The sequence below is a fragment of the Hyla sarda genome, chromosome 1, assembly GCF_029499605.1.
Source record: "Hyla sarda isolate aHylSar1 chromosome 1, aHylSar1.hap1, whole genome shotgun sequence".
In the NCBI taxonomy this organism is placed as follows: Eukaryota; Metazoa; Chordata; class Amphibia; order Anura; family Hylidae; genus Hyla; species Hyla sarda.
The window spans coordinates 201,348,611-201,368,891 of NC_079189.1; the positions used below are offsets into that span (position 1 = coordinate 201,348,611).

At 39.6% G+C, this 20,281-nt stretch overlaps 1 protein-coding gene across 2 annotated transcripts in view; it reads left to right on the forward strand.

The window, feature by feature from the left end:
- UNC5C (unc-5 netrin receptor C) overlaps nt 1-20,281 on the forward strand; it is a 390,559-nt gene that overhangs the window by 309,972 nt on the left and 60,306 nt on the right. Inside the window, exon 9 of one of the 2 annotated variants that reach the window (XM_056567230.1) lies at nt 16,759-16,824. The exons of the other annotated variant lie outside the window; for it this stretch is intronic. Coding sequence (XP_056423205.1) covers nt 16,759-16,824 — 66 coding nt within the window. The remainder of the gene's footprint in view (nt 1-16,758; nt 16,825-20,281) is intronic. 2 annotated transcript variants of the gene reach the window in all.

Sequence of the window (20,281 nt, forward strand, 5' to 3'; positions counted from 1 at the left end):
TTTGATCCTGCTCTGGACAGTTCCTGACATGGACAGAGGTGTCAGCACAGTGGTCAGACTGGAATGAACAACTCAATTTCCTCTGTAGTATACAGCTGATAGATACTGTAAGGGTTAAGATTTTTTTTTTTTTAATGGAAGTAATTTACAAATCTGTTTAACGTTCTGGCACCATTTGATTTGCAAAAAAAATAAAATAGTTTTCCACCTTTAAAAGGGTTGTTTATTGTAGAACAGCATTGTCCACTGGTTAGGTGAGCATATGTAACAATCTTTTGAATGGATTTGAAAAACACCTAGGCCGCGTTCACATGTGGTATTTTGGTCAGTAATTTATTCCGAATGTGTAGCCAAAAAACAGGGATGGAACCAACATGGTGAAAAACTATAGCAAAAACATTTGTGTTTTGGACCCGCTGCTGGGTTTTACTTGATCATAATACATATTTGTGAACCTAGCAAGTCATGCAGATCTGATGTTTAAGAAATCACAGGTCTTATGATTCAGCAGGGTCCAATTTCCCCTAAGGATTCCCCTGATTGAAAGGTTTTGTACTATTCACTGGTTTATGTTGAGTCTATTACTTAAAGGGGTACTCTGGTGGAAAACTTTTTTATTTTATTTTTTTTAAATCAACTGGTGCCAGAAAATTAAACAGATTTGTAAATTAAACGTGCAGGATTTGTAAATGACTTCTATTAAAAAATCTTAATCCTTCCAGTACTTATTAGCTGCTGAATTCTACAGAGGAAATTATTTTCTTTTTGGAACACAGTGCTCTCTGCTGAATCACGAGCACAGTGCTCTCTGCTGACATCTCTGTCCATTTTAGGAACTGTTCAGAGCAGCATATGTTTTCTATGGGGATATTCTCCTACTCTGGACAGTTCTTAAAATGGACAGAGATGTCAGCAGAGAGCACTGTGGTCATGATGTCAGCAAAGAGCTCTGTGTTCCAAAAAGAAAAGCATTTCCTTTGTAGTATTCAGCAGCTAATAAGTACTGGAAGGGTTAAGATTTTGTTAATAGAAGTAATTTACAAATCTGTTTAATTTTCTGGCACCAGTTGATAAAAAAAAAGTTTTCCACCAGGTACCCCTTTAAATATTGTATTCAGGCATCGTTCAGCTCCTGTGATCTGAGGGTTCTCTTTAAAACATAGAGCGTATGAACTTGCACACAGGTGCTTCCCTTACCATTTAAAGTACTTGGGAAGCACCTGCGCTTATCAGAACCTATACATGGTTTATAGGAATTGTTCATCACATTCCTCTTGGACACAAATATGATGTATCTTGTATTTCTGCGTGTAGATGAATTTGCAGTTTACATTGAGAGATTTTGTTTTCTGTCTGCTGCCACATCACAAATCGGCTTGTGTGGCTCTCATCCTATTTTACAGTCCTTGGCCAGTTGTGCGCTGCAGTCATGCGGAGAATGAATTTGGAACTAGGATTTTAGAGAGTTTGGAATTAAGTCTAGAATTCCACAGTGAATTCTCTGGGTTCCCTGAACATCTTGGCCCATTTATTGCTGCCCAGGGGAGATGGACAGTTTTGATTATATTGAATTGTTGCTGTTAATGTACATTTTCATTCTAAATGTAGCCATAGCTGATCTACAAGCCAGTTGTATCCTCGATTATCTTCCTCATTTTCTCTGATCACACTCCAGTTATTCTCGGAAAGGATTTGTGTATTATTCCAGCTTTCTCCCATAATGATCACACTCACTGATCTAATAAAGCAAGTAATAGGATGCGGCATCCCACTTGTAGCCAGCATTACATATAGCAGGGGAAAGGGGTTCCAGGTATTGTATGATGTTGTGTGTTATTTGTGTACAGCAAGGAAACAAAATTATAGGGGGAAGAGACTCAGAAAAAACCTGAAGCTACATCTTGTGGGTTTTGCCACAGAAATCCGCCCGATATTAGCTGTGTGAACATGCCCTTAAATGCTTAGAAGAATATGGAACACAAAGGTTATTTCTTAGATTCTATATGTGGCATTGGGCATGGCATACATAGTCAGGAGAAAAGGCCCAAGACACATTCATCATCCAACCTGTTATGAATAATGAACCAAGGTGAAGTTCTGGACAATGAATGCTTCCTACTCTAAGAAAATGCTTAAACAAACTCTGCATAAAGCTCCATAACAGCCATAAACGACTGCCTGGGTCGCTATTAAAGAGATGTCGGAGATTCTATATCTGATGTGTTAGGAATTGTGATTCCCCAACATGTTTTTACTTACCTCCTGAGCAACTTCAACAGACCTAGAGTTTTAGTATTTTTGGTGTATGATGACTCTTCTGCTTTCTGTCCACACATCTCGAATACTTACATCTTTAATACTTTTTTACCTATTTATTGTCCGTACGTTTCTATTATGTAGATGGTGGTGGGTATATGTAATTCTGGCCTACTGTCATCATACTTTTGTTTCTGTATACTTGGTGGTTCGTCTCTCGATAGATTTTATATATATATATATATATATATATATATATTAGGGATCAACCGATATTGATTTTCTAGGGCCAATACCGATAATCTGTGACCTTTCAGGCCGATAGCCGATAACTTATACCGATATTCCGGTATAAGTTATCGGCTATTTCTCCCCCCCTGCCCGACCCCGCAGAAGCCGCTGTAGATCAATGATTTAAAGCGGGCGCTTTAAGTCAATGAACTGCAGGGGCTTTTGCGGGGCCAGAGACTGCTGCCGCCACCCGCTTTTCTCCCCCTGCCTGTCCTGGGGTCCTCCTGAGTCCAACCACCACCACCGCTGCCCCCCTGCCTATCCTCAGGCCAGAGACCACCGCCGCCAGCTTCTCTCCACCTGCCGGCCCTGAGTCAAACCACCCAAGGGCGGACACAGACAACAGAGGGCCCCTGTGTACAGAATATGCCTGCCCCACCCCCAGGTAATATGTTTGCTAGGTAAGCAGGTAGTACGTTTTACAAGTAATAAATTAGGTAGGTAGAACATTCTCTAAGTAGGTAGGCAAGTAGTAAGTTTGCAAGTTATTTAGGCAGGTAGTAAGTTCAGTTGGTAGGAAGGCAAGTAAAAGGTTTGCCGCTAGGTAGGTAGGTTATACGTTTGTTAGGTAGGCAGGAAAAGCGTTTGCTAGGTAGGTAATATGTTTGGTTGGTAGGTAGGCAGGTATATGTTTGGTTGGTAGGAGGGTGGCCACGTAACATTTGGTACGTAGGCCCTTAGTCCAGTGTTTTCCAAACAGGCTTTGGCTGTTTGGGCATGCTGGGAGTTGTAGTTTTGCAACAGCTGGAGGCACTCAGGTTGGGAAACACTGGACTAAGGGCCCAACTACCCACCAAAATGCCACCTTCTGTTGCAAAACTCTAATTTCCAGCTTAAGACTGTCCGGGCATGCTGGGAGTTGTAGTTTTGCAACAGCTGGAGAGACAATTCTTCGAAAACACTGCCGTAGGCCTCAAGGCCGGAAGAAGCGCATACGGCGCGAAATTGCCGGTAATCGCCTCATCTCTGAGCGCTATGCACCTGATGCTGCCCTGATCTGCCGGCGTCTCTGAACAGGAGCTTCGAGTCTTATACTGTGCGGAGAGTGCGGAAAGCTTTTTGGTACTCTATTGTTACACTTAGATAGATAAATAAATAAATAGATATGAGATAGATAGATAGATAGATAGATAGATATCTACAGCTCTATTCACACCCCTATCTATCTATCTATCTATCTATCTATATCATATTTATCTATCTATCCATCTATTTGTCTTCTCATAAGAAAACAAGGGAAAGACTCCCTACCAGAACATTCTGCTGTCCGGTGTAAATGAGTAGAAAATGAAGTTTAGACTGGCTGCCAGGGGTCTCCCCATTATCCTAAATGGAGTGGGAACCTTCGACACTGTATGCGCTTGTCTATTGTGTATGCAGAAATCATGACAGGCACTGGATTGGATTTTTTAAGAGGCTCTTATGACAGGAGCCTTTGTTAACATTATGGCACGCAGCTTTATCATGATCTAAGTGAGAGGTCCGTGAATAATGTCTCCAAACTGAGAATACATTATAATATATGAATGCGGAAGTGAATAGCTGTAGAATCTCTGTAGAATATTATGGAAGATGTATACAGCTGGATTTTTTCTTCCCCTCTCCCACTTAATGGTAATTGCATTACTTTTCTGAGTTATGGCAGCCTATTAAAACTTCTGTTTAGAGGCTCAAAAGATAATGATTAATAGATATCATGTCCTTTAATCAATGAAAAGCGAAGGCGAGGCCACATATATCAGATCCCCCATATGTAAGACCTTAAATCCGGTACATGGCTGTGGAACAAGTGACTTCCCAATATTGGTGAACTAAGCAAATCTAAAATGTGACATTGGTCTCCAATTTTTTAGTACATTTTTTAGTACATAGTACTTGTCCTTTAGTTCAGAACTACTGGTCCCTTATACATAATACTATTAACCAGATCTGTAATCTGAATCTACCCCTCCAACCGGTGTTGCTTTTACATGTCTTCCCAAGCGATACACCGGCCGGGTCCCTGCCTCTGGTCAGAACCTTTTTTCCGCAGCCAGAATCCTCCTCTCCAGATCCTGGAAAGCACAGTCAACCCCCACCCTAAATGAGTGGATTTCAAGAACTGACCAGATATGTAGACTGGAGGAGTTGGCTGCTTGGGAGCATCGGTCACACGTTAAGTTCTGTAAACTCTGGTCGCCATGAACTACCCATAGGAAATTCTAACCCACTCTACAAACCCTGAATTAATTCTTCCCCCCGCAAAAGATTGATTAATTAATTATTCACTAGACAAGTATATCCACCAACATCCACATAATGCTGATGTAATGTAGCTTTATATAGTACTAGTAGATGTAGGGATTTTTTTCTTATTTTAGTTACCAGGAAAATTTTATGACTTAACACCTAAATGGTTTTTCGTGTGCTGAACTATCACAATTTTTCTTTAACCCCTTAACGACCAAGGAGGTATATTTACCTCCTTGGCCGGCTCCCGCGATATAACGCGGGGTCACGTGGTGACCCCGCGTCATATCGGGTCGGTCCCGGTATGTATCTGATGCTGGGACCCGGGGCTAATAGCGCGCGGCAGCGATCACGGTGCCGCGCGCTATTAACCCTTTAGACGCGGCGTTCAAAGTTGAACGCCGCGTCAAAAACAAAAGTGAAAGCTGCCCGGCTGCTCAGCGGGGCTGATCGGGACTACCGCAGTGAAAATGCGGTGTCCCAATCAGCTGGGACACGAGCGGAGGTCCTTTTACTTGCCTCCGGCGTGTCCCCTCAGCGATTGATTGCTCCAAGCCTGAGATGCAGGCTTGGGCAATCGACCACCGATAACGCTAATCATTGCAAAGCTATGGCTTTGCAGTGAACAGGGTATAAGATCAGTGTGTGCAGTGTTATAGGTCCCTATGGGCGCTATAACGCTACAAAAAAAAAGTGTAAAAAAAAGTTAATAAATGTGATTTAACCCTTTCCTTAACCCCTTAAGGACCGGGGTTTTTTCCGTTTTTGCATTTTCGTTTTTTGCTCCTTGCCTTTAAAAAATCATAACTCTTTCAATTTTGCACCTAAAAATCCATATGATGGCTTATTTTTTGCGCCACCAATTCTAATTTGTAATGACGTCAGTCATTTTGCCCAAAAATCTACGGTGAAACGGAAAAAAAAATCATTGTGCGACAAAATTGAAAAAAAAACGCAGTTTTGTAACTTTTGGGGGCTTCCGTTTCTAGGTAGTACATTTTTCGGTAAAAATGACACCTTATCTTTATTCTGTAGGTCCATACGATTAAAATGATACCCTACTTATATAGATTTGATTTTTTAAGACTTCTGGAAAAAATCATAACTACATGCAGGAAAATTAATACGTTTAAAATTGTCATCTTCTGACCCCTATAACTTTTTTATTTTTCCGTGTATGGGGTGGTATGAGGGCTCATTTTTTGCGCCGTGATCTGAAGTTTTTAACGGTACAATTTTTGCATTGATAGGACTTATTGATCGCTTTTTATTCATTTTTAAATGATATAAAAAGTGACCAAAAAAGCACTATTTTGGACTTTGGAATTTTTTTGCGCGCACGCCATTGACCGAGCGGTTTAATTAATGATATATCTTTATAATTCGGACATTTCCGCACGCGGTGATACCATATATGTTCATTTTTCTTTTTATTTACACTGTGTTTTTTTTTTTATTGGAAAAGGGGGGTGATTCAAACTTTTAATAGGGGAGGAGTTAAATGATATTTATTCACTTTTTTTTTTCACTTTTTTTTTGCAGTGTTATAGGTCCCATAGGGACCTATAACACTGCACACACTGATCTTCTATGCTGATCACTGGTTTCTCATAAGAAACCAGTGATCAACGATTCTGCCGCATGACTGCTCATGCCTGGATCTCAGGCACTGAGCAGTCATTCGGCGATCGGACAGCGAGGAGGCAGGTAGGGGCCCTCCCGCTGTCCTGTCAGCTGTTCGGGATGCCGCGATTAGCCGCGGCTATCCCGAACAGCCCGACTGAGCTAGCCGGCCACTTTCGGTTTCACTTTTAGCCGCGCGGCTCAGCTCTGAGCGCGCGGCTAAAGGGTTAATAGCGCGCGGTGCCGCGATCGGCACTGCGCGCTATTAGAGGCGGGTCCCGGCTTCACTATGACGCCGGGCCCGCCGCGATATGACGCGGGGTTACTGTGTAACCCCGCGTTATATCAGGAGAGCAGGACCAAGGGCGTACCTGTACGCCCTTGGTCCTTAAGGGGTTAATAAAAGTTCAAATCACCCCCCTTTTCCCATAAAAAAAAAAACCATGTAAATAAAAATAAATATTAACATATGTGGTATCGCCACGTGCCTAAATGTCCAAACTATAAAAATATATCACGGTCAATGGCGTACGCGCAAAAAATTCCAAAGTCCAAAATAACATATTTTTGGTCGCTTTTTATATCATGAAAAAATGAATAAAAAGCGATCAAAAAGTCTGATCAATACAAAAATGGTACCTCTAAAAACTTCAGATCACGGCACAAAAAATGAGCCCTCATTCCACGCCATATGCAGAAAAATAAAAAAAGTTATAGGGGTCAGAATATGACAATTTTAAACGTATACATTTTTCTGCATGTAGTTATGATTTTTTACAGAAGTACAACAAAATCAAACCTATATAAGTAGGGTACCATTTTAATCTTATGGACCTACAGAATAAAGATAAGGTGTCATTTTTACCGAAAAATGTACTGCGTAGAAACGGAAGCCCCCAAAAGTCACAAAATGGCGTTTTTTCTTCAATTTCGTCACACAATGATTTTTTTTCCATTTCGCCGTAGATTTTTGGGTTAAATGACTGATGTCACTGCAAAGTAGAATTGGTGGCGCAAAAAATAAGCCAGCATATGGATTTTTAGGTGCAACATTGAAAGATTGATACAATAGATAGATAGAGATACAGATAGATATTTATATATATAGATAGATAGATAGATAGATAGATAGATAGATAGATGGAGATACAGATAAATAGATAGAAAGATACAGATAGATACAGATAGATAGATAGGTAGATAGATAGATATGAGATAGATAGATAGAAATATACAGATAGATAGATAGATAGATAGATAGAGACAGACAGACAGACAGATAGATATTAGATAGATACAGACAGACAGACAGACAGACAGATAGATATTAGATAGATAGAAATATACAGATAGATACAGACAGACAGACTGACAGACAGATAGATATGAGATAGATAGATAGAAATATACAGATAGATAGACAGATAGATAGATACAGACAGACAGACAGACAGATAGATATACAGCAACAGAAGAATGCAGCAGCACACTGCCAGCACAAAGATATAGGTGAAACATGAATATGCAGTTAAAACATGGAGAGCTATACAGCTATGGTGTAATAGATGCAAATGTGAAACTATGAAATAGTGAGGCACTTAGCTCGCAAATTTGTCTCCGCCGGCGGTCAAATAGCTTGGACCGTCCCACCGCGATAAGGTAGCCTCCTGGGACGGACCCTACTCTGTGAATATGCCTCTGTGTGAACAGTTCAGTAAGCATGGCAGGATCTGGAACATCCAAGACACCTTATATACACACCTGATAGAGGTGGGTGGGGTGCAAGGCCAACATGGAGGTAGCCACTCCCCCGTATGTGCAATGCAGACAAAGAATAAGTCAGCCAGCACTTTAGTTGATACCAAACTATTATATGGACCTGGCCTACAGGTGCACGCTACTAGGCTAGATATACAGCAACAGAAGAATGCAGCAGCACACTGCCAGCACAAGGATATAGGTGAAACATGAACATGCAGATAAAACATGGAGAGCTATACAGCTATAGTGTAATAGATGCAAATGTGAAACTATGAAATAGTGAGGCACTTAACTCGCAAATTTGTCTCCGCCGGCGGTCAAATAGCTTGGACCGTCCCACCGCGATAAGGTGGCCTCCTTGGGACGGACCCTACACTGTGAATATGCCTCTGTGTGAACAGTTCAGTAAGCATGGCAGGGTCTGGAACATCCAAGCCACCTTATATACACACCTGATAGAGGTGGGTGGGGTGCAAGGCCAACATGGAGGTAGCCACTCCCCCGTATGTGCAATACAGACAAAGAATAAGTCAGCCAGCACTTTAGTTGATACCAAACTATTATATGGACCTGGCCTACAGGTGCACGCTACTAGGCTAGATATACAGCAACAGAAGAATGCAGCAGCACACTGCCAGCACAAGGATATAGGTGAAACATGAAAATGCAGTTAAAACATGGAGAGCTAAGTGCCTCACTATTTCATAGTTTCACATTTGCATCTATTACACCATAGCTGTATAGCTTTCCATGTTTTAACTGCATTTTCATGTTTCACCTATATCCTTGTGCTGGTAGTGTGCTGTTGCATTCTTCTGTTGCTGTATATCTAGCCTAGTAGCGTGCACCTGTAGGCCAGGTCCATATAATAGTTTGGTATCAACTAAAGTGCTGGCTGACTTATTCTTTGTCTAGATAGATAGATAGATATGAGATAGATAGATAGGGGATAGATAGATAGATAGATAGATAGATAGATAGATAGATAGATATGAGATAGATAGATAGATAGATATGAGATAGATAGATTTGTTTTCAGAAAATATAAGATTGCTATCACACCTGTCATAAATAAATCATGTGGATTTTGTTGCAGAATTGCTGTTGTGAATTTGAAATTAAACTACTGAAATATAATAAGTACACTTTGTGGATTTTACGGATTTTTGGATTCCGTGTGGATTTTTTTCACATCCCATAAAAGAGATTTCTTAAGATTTAATTCTCCTCACTGGTTCTGCAATACACTGAGGCTTTGGCAGAATCATGAGAAAGCTCCCTTAGAACATGTTCACACAGCTAAAGTCCACACTGATTAGAACACAGAATCGATGCCCATTTCTGCATGCAAATCAGCACGGCTTTGCACCTTCCCTTAACTTCAGTTGGAAATTCCACACTACACTCAAAAAACCATGTCTCCAATTTTCAGCATGGAAAAAAGTGACATGTCACTTTTCTCTCTGTTTTTGCATGAATTCTGCCATTGAAATCAATGGGAGTTTTAAGATCTGCATCAAAAACCTGATGCACACGAAAATCCACTTGGATTGGAAATATAGATTCCTCACAGATTATGAGGCAGAATTTCCTGCCTCTTCAATTCGCCATGTGAACATGCCCTTATAGCACCAGCTACAGTTCTGTTGCAGACAGCAAATCCACAATACAATTTTATCGCTGTAAATTTTGCTGCAATGTCTGCAACTGAGGATTTTTTTTACATATTTCCTCTTTTTTAAAGGGGTACTCCGGTGAAAACCTTTTTTCTTTTAAATCAACTGGTGCCAGAAAGTTAAACAGATTTGTAAATTACTTCTATTAAAAAAATCTTAATCCTTCCTGTACTTATTAGCTGCTGAATACTACAGAGGAAATTATTTTCTTTTTGGAATTCTCTCTGATGACATCACGAGCACAGTTCTCTCTGCTGATGTCATTATAATAATAACAACAACTCTTTATTTATTGTTGTCCTTAGTGGGATTTGAACCCAAGGCCCCACCACTGCAAGGCAGCAGTGCTAACCACTGAGCCACTATGCTGCCCTATGCTGCCCATCTGCTATGCACGGTTGCTAAAATGGACAGAGATGTCAGCAGAGAGCACTGTGCTCGTGATGTCATCAGTGTTCCAAAAAGAAAGGAATTTCCTCTGTAGCATTCAGCAGCTAATAAGTACTGGAAGGCTTAAGATTTTTTAATAGAAGTAATTTACAAATATGTTTAAGTTTCTGGCACCAGTTGATTTAAAAGAAAAAAGGTTTTCACCAGAGTACCCCTTTAAGTTGCATACACATTGTCCTCAGGTTTTATATATATATATATATATATATATATATATATATATATATATATGTATACTAATAATAATATATATATACTAATACTATATATAATTACGCACTGAGAGAAACAGTGGCTTTCCAAATACAGTGTGTGAGAATGACAAACCATGCCTTTTACATTCTGTTTGATCATTTCTGTATTCATCACAAATATTTTCTATGTTCACACTTCACACATAAGCTGCTCTTACCATTATGTTTTCGTATTAAAAATTTACACTTTCCATCCAAACTTAGGGACTTACTTGACAAGTGATATTTGGAACATCTGTTATTTTAACATTTACATCTGCCAAACCAGTACAAATGAAGTGAATGTGGTGTTTGCTATAAAGTGCTTGTTATTAATTTGAAGAACTCTATATCATTCTGTAATATAAGTGTGAACTGTTAGCAATCCGAATAATGAGAATTATATTATATTATACAGCATTTAGAACTAGTTCCCAGGCATTGCTGTAATACTTTTATAGATTGATACAAAACAAGAGATACAAAACATATTTACTGCAGCACGGATCACACTTGAAACCATAGAACAGATCAAATGTCCAGCAGAGGGAGGTTGCGTAAAATTTTGTAGTTTATTCCATCATCACAAACCTCACTGGTAGGTGGACAGTGAAAGGCGTGTTTCAGGTGCAGGGCACCCTTAGTCATACCAGGTACGACTAAGGGTGCGCCACACCTGATATTCATCATTTCCTGTCCACCTACCTGTGATGTCTGTGATGATCGAATAAACTACAAAATTTTATGCAATATACCTGCACTTGACATTTGCTCTTTTTTATAGATTGACTTTTGCATCTCTTGATATTACAGATGACTTGGTAAAACGGTTCCAATCATAATATCCGCCCAAAAGTGAGATGGAACATTTAGCGAACATACACACTTCGGAATATCCATCCAGAGGTGTTCCAGGCGGAGATTCAGGTGCTGCTTCCTCCCATTGTCTTCAAATTCAAATTCTGGACTCCGCCGTATTCAGGATTTACATGTAACATTTAAAGTGATGCATGGAAGTGACAAATTAATAAAACTACTACACAATGGGGGAGATAACTCAAGACCCGTGTACAGGAAAAAAAAGAGCCTCTGGAAAATAAAAGAAGCAATCTGATTGGTTGCTATGGGCAACTGGTCAACATTCCCTCCGTGCAGGTTTTGATAAATCTCCCTCAATAAGTTCTATTTTAGCCAAATGGCTACCTTATAAATATCCACATTCCCTTTTAGCACATTGGTGCCCAAATGCTCTTGATGCCACACCTAACAATACTTTTGAGATATATATATATATATATATATATATATATATATTTACTATATATAGGTTGACAACTACTCTTCAGGTGTTTTTTTTTTTTTTTTTAAGATATATGATAGAATGTGTCCCTTTAGACAGAAATGGACAAATCAGGACTTTATACTAAGGCTATAATATATATATACCATTGACCACCGAGGAGGTCACTAGAACCCTAGAATTCTCATCCACTAAAGTTAAATAAAATATAACTTTTAATGTATATTCCTTTTTAAAAACCTCAACCCACGCACTGTATGTGGGTGGTGGGACTGCAGTCCATGCTAACTTCATCTTACCCATGCCCCGATTTGTCGCCACACATAGTGGCTTTCTCATGGGTGATAGAGTAAATGGAATCCAAACAAGCCAAATAACCTCCCTCCTAGGATGTCACACCTGGCTGTGCCCGGCAGTGCTCTGCGCATTCCATCAGTGGCGGTGGTGATGTTTAAAGTGTTTGCACAGCCTCTGCTGCACTTCAATCACCTGTGCTTGTGCAGTAGTTTCTGATCTCCGTGACTGAGTCAAAGTGTTTGTGCAGCAATTGGTTTGCATCTGCATCAGAGGAGAATCAGCCAATAAGGAGGAGGACCATGGGTGCAAGTCATCTATTTGTCAATGCTCCTGTTATTCATTGTTCCAGCGCGGAGGTCACTGACAAGCAGTAGGATGATTGGTGGAGGCCCACATTGTTGGATTGGTCTTCTCTGTGATCAGTCAGAAGTTGATCAATGGATAGTTGTTTCCTGTGTGTTGTGTCAGTCAGGTGGGACTTCATAGGAGGAAGGTTCTATAACCCTCTTTCTGGCAAGTTTGGACATCATTCCCCCTATTGCCCTTGAGAGAGACACAGTGTGTGGTGAAACATTGGTGGGGGCTCGGGAGAGGGTTGTGCATTAGGTTTTACTATCTACCTACTTGATCCAGTGTATAAAGCGAGACAAGTGTGGATTGCAGTCACACCACCCAAATACACAGTCCAGTGCATGCACTGAAATGTTGTAACACTGTGCATATACACATCAAAGAGATCAGTAGGTTGAGGTATATAGTCTTTAAAAGGCATAAAGTTAAAATATATTTTTATTTATCTTTAGTGGATGTCATATCTAGGCTACTAGGGACCTCTTAAGCATGAATGCCAACAAAATAAGGTCCTTCCTATGTGTAAGCTCAAAAAGGGATAATAATATAGACAAATGGGGGTTCACATAGAACCAAAACTAATAATGAAACCTAATGGTGTGAGAAACATGCAACATGCAAGACCCCCAAGACCACTACAAACATGCAGTAGAATAATTTTATTATATAAGAAATGCATACAGGTTACAATAGATAAAAACAGGATAGTTATATAGATATGCTTAATAATTAAAATAAAAGGTGTACTGGGGTGGAAAATCCTGTATAGGTTAATGTTAGAATACAATACAGGGGCCACAAACTGCTGCAAGGAAAAGTGCAAATGCTTAAAAAGTGCTATCAAAGACGCATAACCAAGGTGCAACAAGGTGCTAAAGCAAATCATTAATAGTAAAGTGCACACATGCAAAAATTGAAAACACAAGTTCATAAATAGTGCAAAAAAAACCAAGGTATAGCAGTAGATAATGTAAGTAAACACGTATCAAGAAAACCAAGACTCATGCCAGCCCCACACCACAACTCCAACGCGTTTCACCAGGAGCAGCTTTATCCAGGAAATAATTTTACTGCATTTTTGTAGTGGTCTTGATCTTTGGGGGTCTTTCATGTCGGTGGGACCTCTTGAGCAGTTACTTGTATATATTTTGAATGCATTGACCTTTTATCCATTGGCCCAGTATTAATTTAGTTATACTAAGGCTAGGTGCACACCACGATTTGTGCCTCAGAGGCATGAATGCATTGGGAAACTGTCAAAATGGCATGGACCCCATGCATTTTAAAGGCCAGAGCGTGCACAGGTTTTGGTTTGGACTGAGAATTGTGGTCTGCAACACATCAGAACCATTACAATGAATGGGTCCCGGGCCTGTACAAGCACAAATATGTTATTTTGTCAGTTTCCGAAAGTATCTTTGCCTCGGAGGCACAAATCGTGAAGTGAACTTGTGATTTTTATAGATATGCCAAAAGGCCAATAAAGCAGCAAGGTAACTGCACATATTTTATACTTTTTTATACCTGTAGGGATTATTTGTCAGGTATATTACACAAGGTCTTAATGAGAATTATGCATTTGATGGGCCCCATTACCTATTACTGAGTGCAATGTGACAACATTCTCCCTAACTGCGTTATCACAGGAAGAGCAGCTGTTCCAGTTTTCTGTCATTAACAGAAGACAATTAGCTTCTCAGTTTGTCATATTTCTGCTGCTTTAGCAACTAAGTGACATCCTTGTCCATACTTGTTCATGAACATGATAAAAGGTGCACCAAGGAATAGTCATGAATCTCAATGTGGTAGCAGAGAGAGGATTCTAACCTTCCTACACATGTACTGCATATGATTAAGGAATTTCCTGTCATAATGATCATATGATTATAATGTGTGTATTCATTATGAATGGGCACACAGTATGTAGGGCTTTGATGATTAAACATATATTGTTACAGCCATAGTAAAGACACTGACACGTTTAATAAAAGAATAATCATGGTTAGCCTTAAGCTGCGATGAGCGGAAAGATCTGCTACGGTTATCAAGTAATGAGAGGCACTTCTGTGCATAAAATATCATAGTAATAAAGTCCTGGGGGAAAAAAAAGTGTGGAAACTCACTCATTAGCTGGTTCTGCTAATGGGAATGGTGTCCGTGCTGTGGAAAAAGTGCAGGAACTCAGTTCCCATGCGTTGCTATGGGACTTGAGCCCTGGTAATACTCTAGGACTGATTTAGCTGGACCCTGAGATCATACTGAATATGTGATGTTTCTCTCATTGAATTAGAGTGACTAAACTTAGGTGGCTACAATCACTTAAAAAAGCTCAAGTATCTTTTGCCACCATGTTTAACAACAACAGTATGAAAGAGTACTCCCCACTTAATTGTCATTTCCATTTTATATTCTATTCAACCATTTTTTAAGGTATTCCCATGGGTTAGAACCTATAGCTGTTTACAATTAAATGTTGAAAACCAGTATATTGTTATTTACAATGACCTGTATTCTTCTTCCTCCTCCTCTTTTTCTTCTTCTTTCTTCTTCCTTTTCTCTGTCGCATTGTTTGTGCATCATACTTTAGTGTAGATTTTTCTCTCTCTCCATGAACCAGAAGGCTCAGAATTAAACTTGCTATGTAAAACCACTGTTCACAAGATAACATGCTCATTGTTGAGGGACCGACCCCATGAGCACTCGCCAATTCTCGGAAACCCCATAGAGAGTGAATGGAATGCTTGCCATTGACAACTTTTCCTCGTTCTCCAGATCAATGAGAGTTCAAGCGGTTTGACCGCTTCAATTGACTTGTATACTCATATCCTGGGGATAGGGAGTAACATGCTCAGATGAGCATATCCTTAAAATTTTGACATGCATGTTGATATGCAGTCTTTGGGGCTGTCAGAAAAATTCTTGTCCACTGGATATGACCATAAAAATACAAATTGTATGTAACAGGTGTTGGGGACCTACATTTTTTCACAAGAGCTACAGATCTAGCAAATCTATTTGTTCCCCAGATGACTTCCAATTTTGTAAGGGTGTCTTTTTATACCCTCTTTACCCTGCATCCTCATTCAGCATGTTCCTCATGTCCTTGGGACATCTGATTGTTGTGGTTTATGGTAACTGGATCACTTTCTTGGGTTCTTGAAATAGATCTTTCACCCTTAGTAACCAAACCATACTATCAGGGAGACTATTTTATTATGTAAAGCACAATAACTTTTTCTTGAAAAAAAAAAAAAAAAAAAAAAACATTTTTGGCTTTATTTACTTTTTCTACTGGTTTATGTTTCTTTATGTCTATATGATCCCTTGCTGCATTGAGTTTTAACATTTGTACAAGGTAAGAAAGACATGGCTGCTTTGAGGGGCATTTGTCAAATCTGTACCTTCTTCTTGTTCACTTTAGAGCAAAAAAGTTTCGGAGAAAGTGGCGGCCGTGCACCAAATGACCACAGAACTGCTCTGGTTAAATGTTGCAGAGTAATGGCGGCCATGCAACACTTGTATTAAATTTTGCACGGTCCTCAATACAATTGTCAAATAGAGAGAGTTAACCCTGCCCTGTGATAACTTCTAAATCTGGCCCGCACGACTTTTGAGACTTTTCACAAAAAGTTGCAGATGATAAATTAATGACTAGTATACAAAATGATCTAGATAAGAACACTTCATGGTCAGGAAAATTAAAAGGGCTAAATGAAATGTTGCAGAAAAAGTCACACGGGGCAAGCCTGTGACAAATATAGACCAAAAAAGCAGTCTTAACAGATTGAAAAATTCCCCTCTTTGTTCCTAAAACAGCACCACACCTGTGCACAGGTTGTATGTGGTATAGCAGCTCAGCCCCTTTGATAAAATAACAGTTGTACGAATAGGTACTTAATACCTACCTTCATAAATGGAAATGGTGGATATGGTGAAACAACAGAATTCTTAGATAAGGCCTTCGATATAGATACAATTTTTTTTTTAATCTCGATCATTCCTTATTTTTATTTATTTTTTCTAATCACAAAGGAATCTTTAAGAAACTATTGAACATTTGCACATAACTAATATAAATCATAACAATATAAAAGTATATGTTTTTTAATTATAGGGACTTGATGAGAGCAATGGGAATTTTACAATTGGGTAACTCTAATCTTCATATTTATTTGCCTTAAATTCAATCCCATTTGCTTTTTATGATTTGAGTTATCTTATTTTATTCATATGATTTTTGTTTCCTTTGTTTTTTTTTTTTTTTTTTTTCCTTTTCTTCCTTCGTTTTAAGGCCCGATTTTCCCTCTTTCACCCCGAACCAATGAGCAGAAAACACAGAAGGAGTTTGGATATCCTTGTAAGTTTTTGTTTGATTTTTTCCTTTTTATGTTTTTATTATTAGTATTATGTTTTGCCAAAGCAAATTGGTAAATTGTAATATCTTCTGGAACATTTGCATTAGTAAATATGCCCCATATTGGAGAATATATTATGGCATATACAGCAGTTTCCCGGTTTAAAAATAACACAATTTTGGTGGTAGCATCTTATGCTCAAACATTTGGGACTTTTAAGCATTTTTACGCTGCCAAAAATTGGCACAAATTATGGCAGAAATCTATGTCAGCTCATAGCTTGGAGATTTCTGTAATAGATTAGGAACATCTTGCTACAGCACCTTTTGCCTTAATTCCCTCTGTAGTTGTTAGTACACAAACCCAATAGACAATTATAGGTTTGCCTCAATTTTTAACACCTTCCTTGTCACCTCGAGTCCAATGTGTGACGCTTCTGAACGGTAACTGCCGATAAGAAAATGGTGTGTTAGTAAATAAAGAATGTTTTAAGAAAAAACATATGGAAGAATTGAACATATGTTGCTGATCATTACGTGTCAATAGACTTTGAAGAGGAAACAACACATGAAATATGATAAATATATTCAAGGAATCAACTATAAATTATGTGGTAAATCATGCATTTACATTTTATTGTGTCAGGAACTGAAATTGTAAAAGTAGAGCGCTACATTAATTATATTTCCCCGACATGTAGCATGTTCCCGTCTTATTGCCTAAGGTCCGCAGTAGCTTGCCTGCATTGACATTGCTTCTAGTAATACATTAATTTACAGTAGTGGAAAAAAAGTTACTATGGAATAAAAGCATTCTAATTTACCTGTAATGGTTACATGACCATTGAATAATGTACATATGCCAAGCAGATGTACAAGTTATATTGTTGATGTAAAAGAAGACACGGGACCGCTTGTTTTATAATATTGAGACAGACATAGAGAACATTTCTTTACATTTTACATTTTTGCACCACAGTGGCCATAAGTTTGAGAAACTTAACAACTTGCTGTAAAGAAATGTATAGATTGAGCCTAAAATTAGCTAAAGACATTTATTAATTCAGAACGTTTAACACAATTTATCCATCTAATCCATCCATCCTTCATTACTAATAATTGAAATGGAGTTTCCCAACTGGTAAAGTTATCCCCTATCCACAGCATAGGACAGGGGTATTCAACTATTTTTAGTAGGGGTCCACTTGTGCAGGTCTTCATCCAGTGAAAGTCCAAGCTGAACGCAAAGTCCTGGTTCACAGCTAGTGGCCGCAGAGCTGTGCAAGAAATAGGTGCTGCCTGTTATAAAATATTATTATTACCTTAAAAATAGGTCACAGGGTAAAACAAGCGACTGAAGTATGGAGGATGTAAATCTACTGTTCCCTGCATAAACTAAATACTAAAACACACTGTCCCCCTAAATATAATACTGTCACATACACTGTACCTAAGTATTATACTGCCACACACGATGCCAAAGTATAATACTGCCACATGTTCTGCCCCAAAATATAATATTGCCAAACACTGTGACGTGAACTGAATAACTATACTTCAGTGTCCCTTAAAACAATTAATGAGTTACTTGTGACAATGAATGATTCCACTGTGCCCCCTTATGAACTGCCACTATGCCTCCCATGAACTGTGTCCCTATGCCTCTGGTGAACTGTATCACTATTCTCCCATATGAGCTGTGCCACTTTTTTCTCCATATCAACTGTGCCTTAATGTCCCCCATATGAACTGTACCCCTTTGCGACACCATATGAACTGTATCACTATGTCCCCATATAAACTGTACCATTATCCCTCCCATGAACTGTATTACTATGCCCCCATATAAATTGTGCCGTTATGCCCCCTATATGAACTGTGTGTGTTAAAGACAAATACAAATAAATGTAGGCAGTGTGGGTAAATCTTTCTCTTGCAGGTTCCCTGAAACGACTGGAGGTCCAGATGATTGGCGGCCATGGTCTAGATCTGGACCGTGGTCCGCTAGTTGAGTACCATTGGACCACTGCAATCTTGATAGGGGTGACCCCAGTCTTCCTTTAGAATGGATACTTGTATTCTCCATAAAACAGTTGGAGTCTGACTGCCGAGACCCCTCCCCCCCCCCCGCAATCTCCCCAGGAACAGAGCACCACGACCCTTGCATGAAGCGGCGTCCAACACCCCTCCCTCCATTTAACTTTATTTTAGAGCCAAAGATAGCCGAACCACTCTCCCATAGAGATATATGGAGGGGGCGTGTTGGCTGCCACTTCATGCATGGCCAGCTCTCCATGCTTATGGATAGTGCCGGGACATCATACAGGAGATCATAGGGGGTTCCAGTGGTTGGATCTCCCGCAATCTGATACTTATCCCCTATCCTTTGGACAGAGTATAGGTTTTTCAGTGTGATATATCTCCTTTAAGCCTTCTGGGCATGAATTTCATGGAGCTTCACAGGCTGCTACTGAAATCCTCCTCTATGATGACATTGCATAACTGATAGATGTTAGAGATCTTGCCCTCCATTGCCTTCCATTTGAGGGTGCCCCACAAATGCTCAGTAGGGTTTAGATCTGGATGCTTGGTCAGTCCATCTCGTTTACCCTCAGCTTCTTAAGCAAGGCAGTGGTCATCTTGGATGTGTGTTTGGGTCATTATCATGTTGGAATATTGCCCTGCGACCCAGTCTCCAAAGGTAGGGGGTTATGTTCAACTTCAGTGTGCAACAGTACATGTTGAAATTCATTATTTCCTCAATGAACTGTAGCTCCCCAGTGCCAACAGCACCCATGCAGCCACTGATCATGACACTCCCACTACCATGCTTGCCTGTAGGCAAAACACACTTGTCTTTGTACTCCTCACCTGGTTGCTGCCACACATGCTTGACATCATCTAAACCAAATAAGTTTATCTTGGTCTCATCGGACCACAGGACATGATTCCTGTAATCTATGTCCTTAGTCAGCTTGTCTTCAGCAAACTGGTTGTGGGCTTTGATGTGCATCATCTTTAGAAGAGTCATCCTTCTTGGATGAAATCCAGGCAGACACACTGATAGGCTGACCCTTCACCCCTTTAAAATACTAGAAATACTGGCAGCACTCTTTTTCCCACAGACAACTTCTGGATATGATGCTGAGCATGGGAACTCAACTTTTGTGAACGACCAAGGCGAGGCCTGTTCTGAGTGGAACCTGTCCTGTGAAACCACCATATAGTTTAGCCTTTAGTGCTGCAGCTCAGTTTTAGAGTCTTGGCAATCCTCTTATAGCTTAGAGAGTTCTTTGCCATGAGGTATCATGTTGAACTTTCAATAAATAGTATTAGAGAGAGTGAAAGTGATAACACCAAATTTAAGACACATGCTCCCCATTCACACCTAAGACCTTGTGACTCTATATAGAAACATATAATGTGTCGGCAGCTAAGAACCATTTAGCCCATCTAGTCT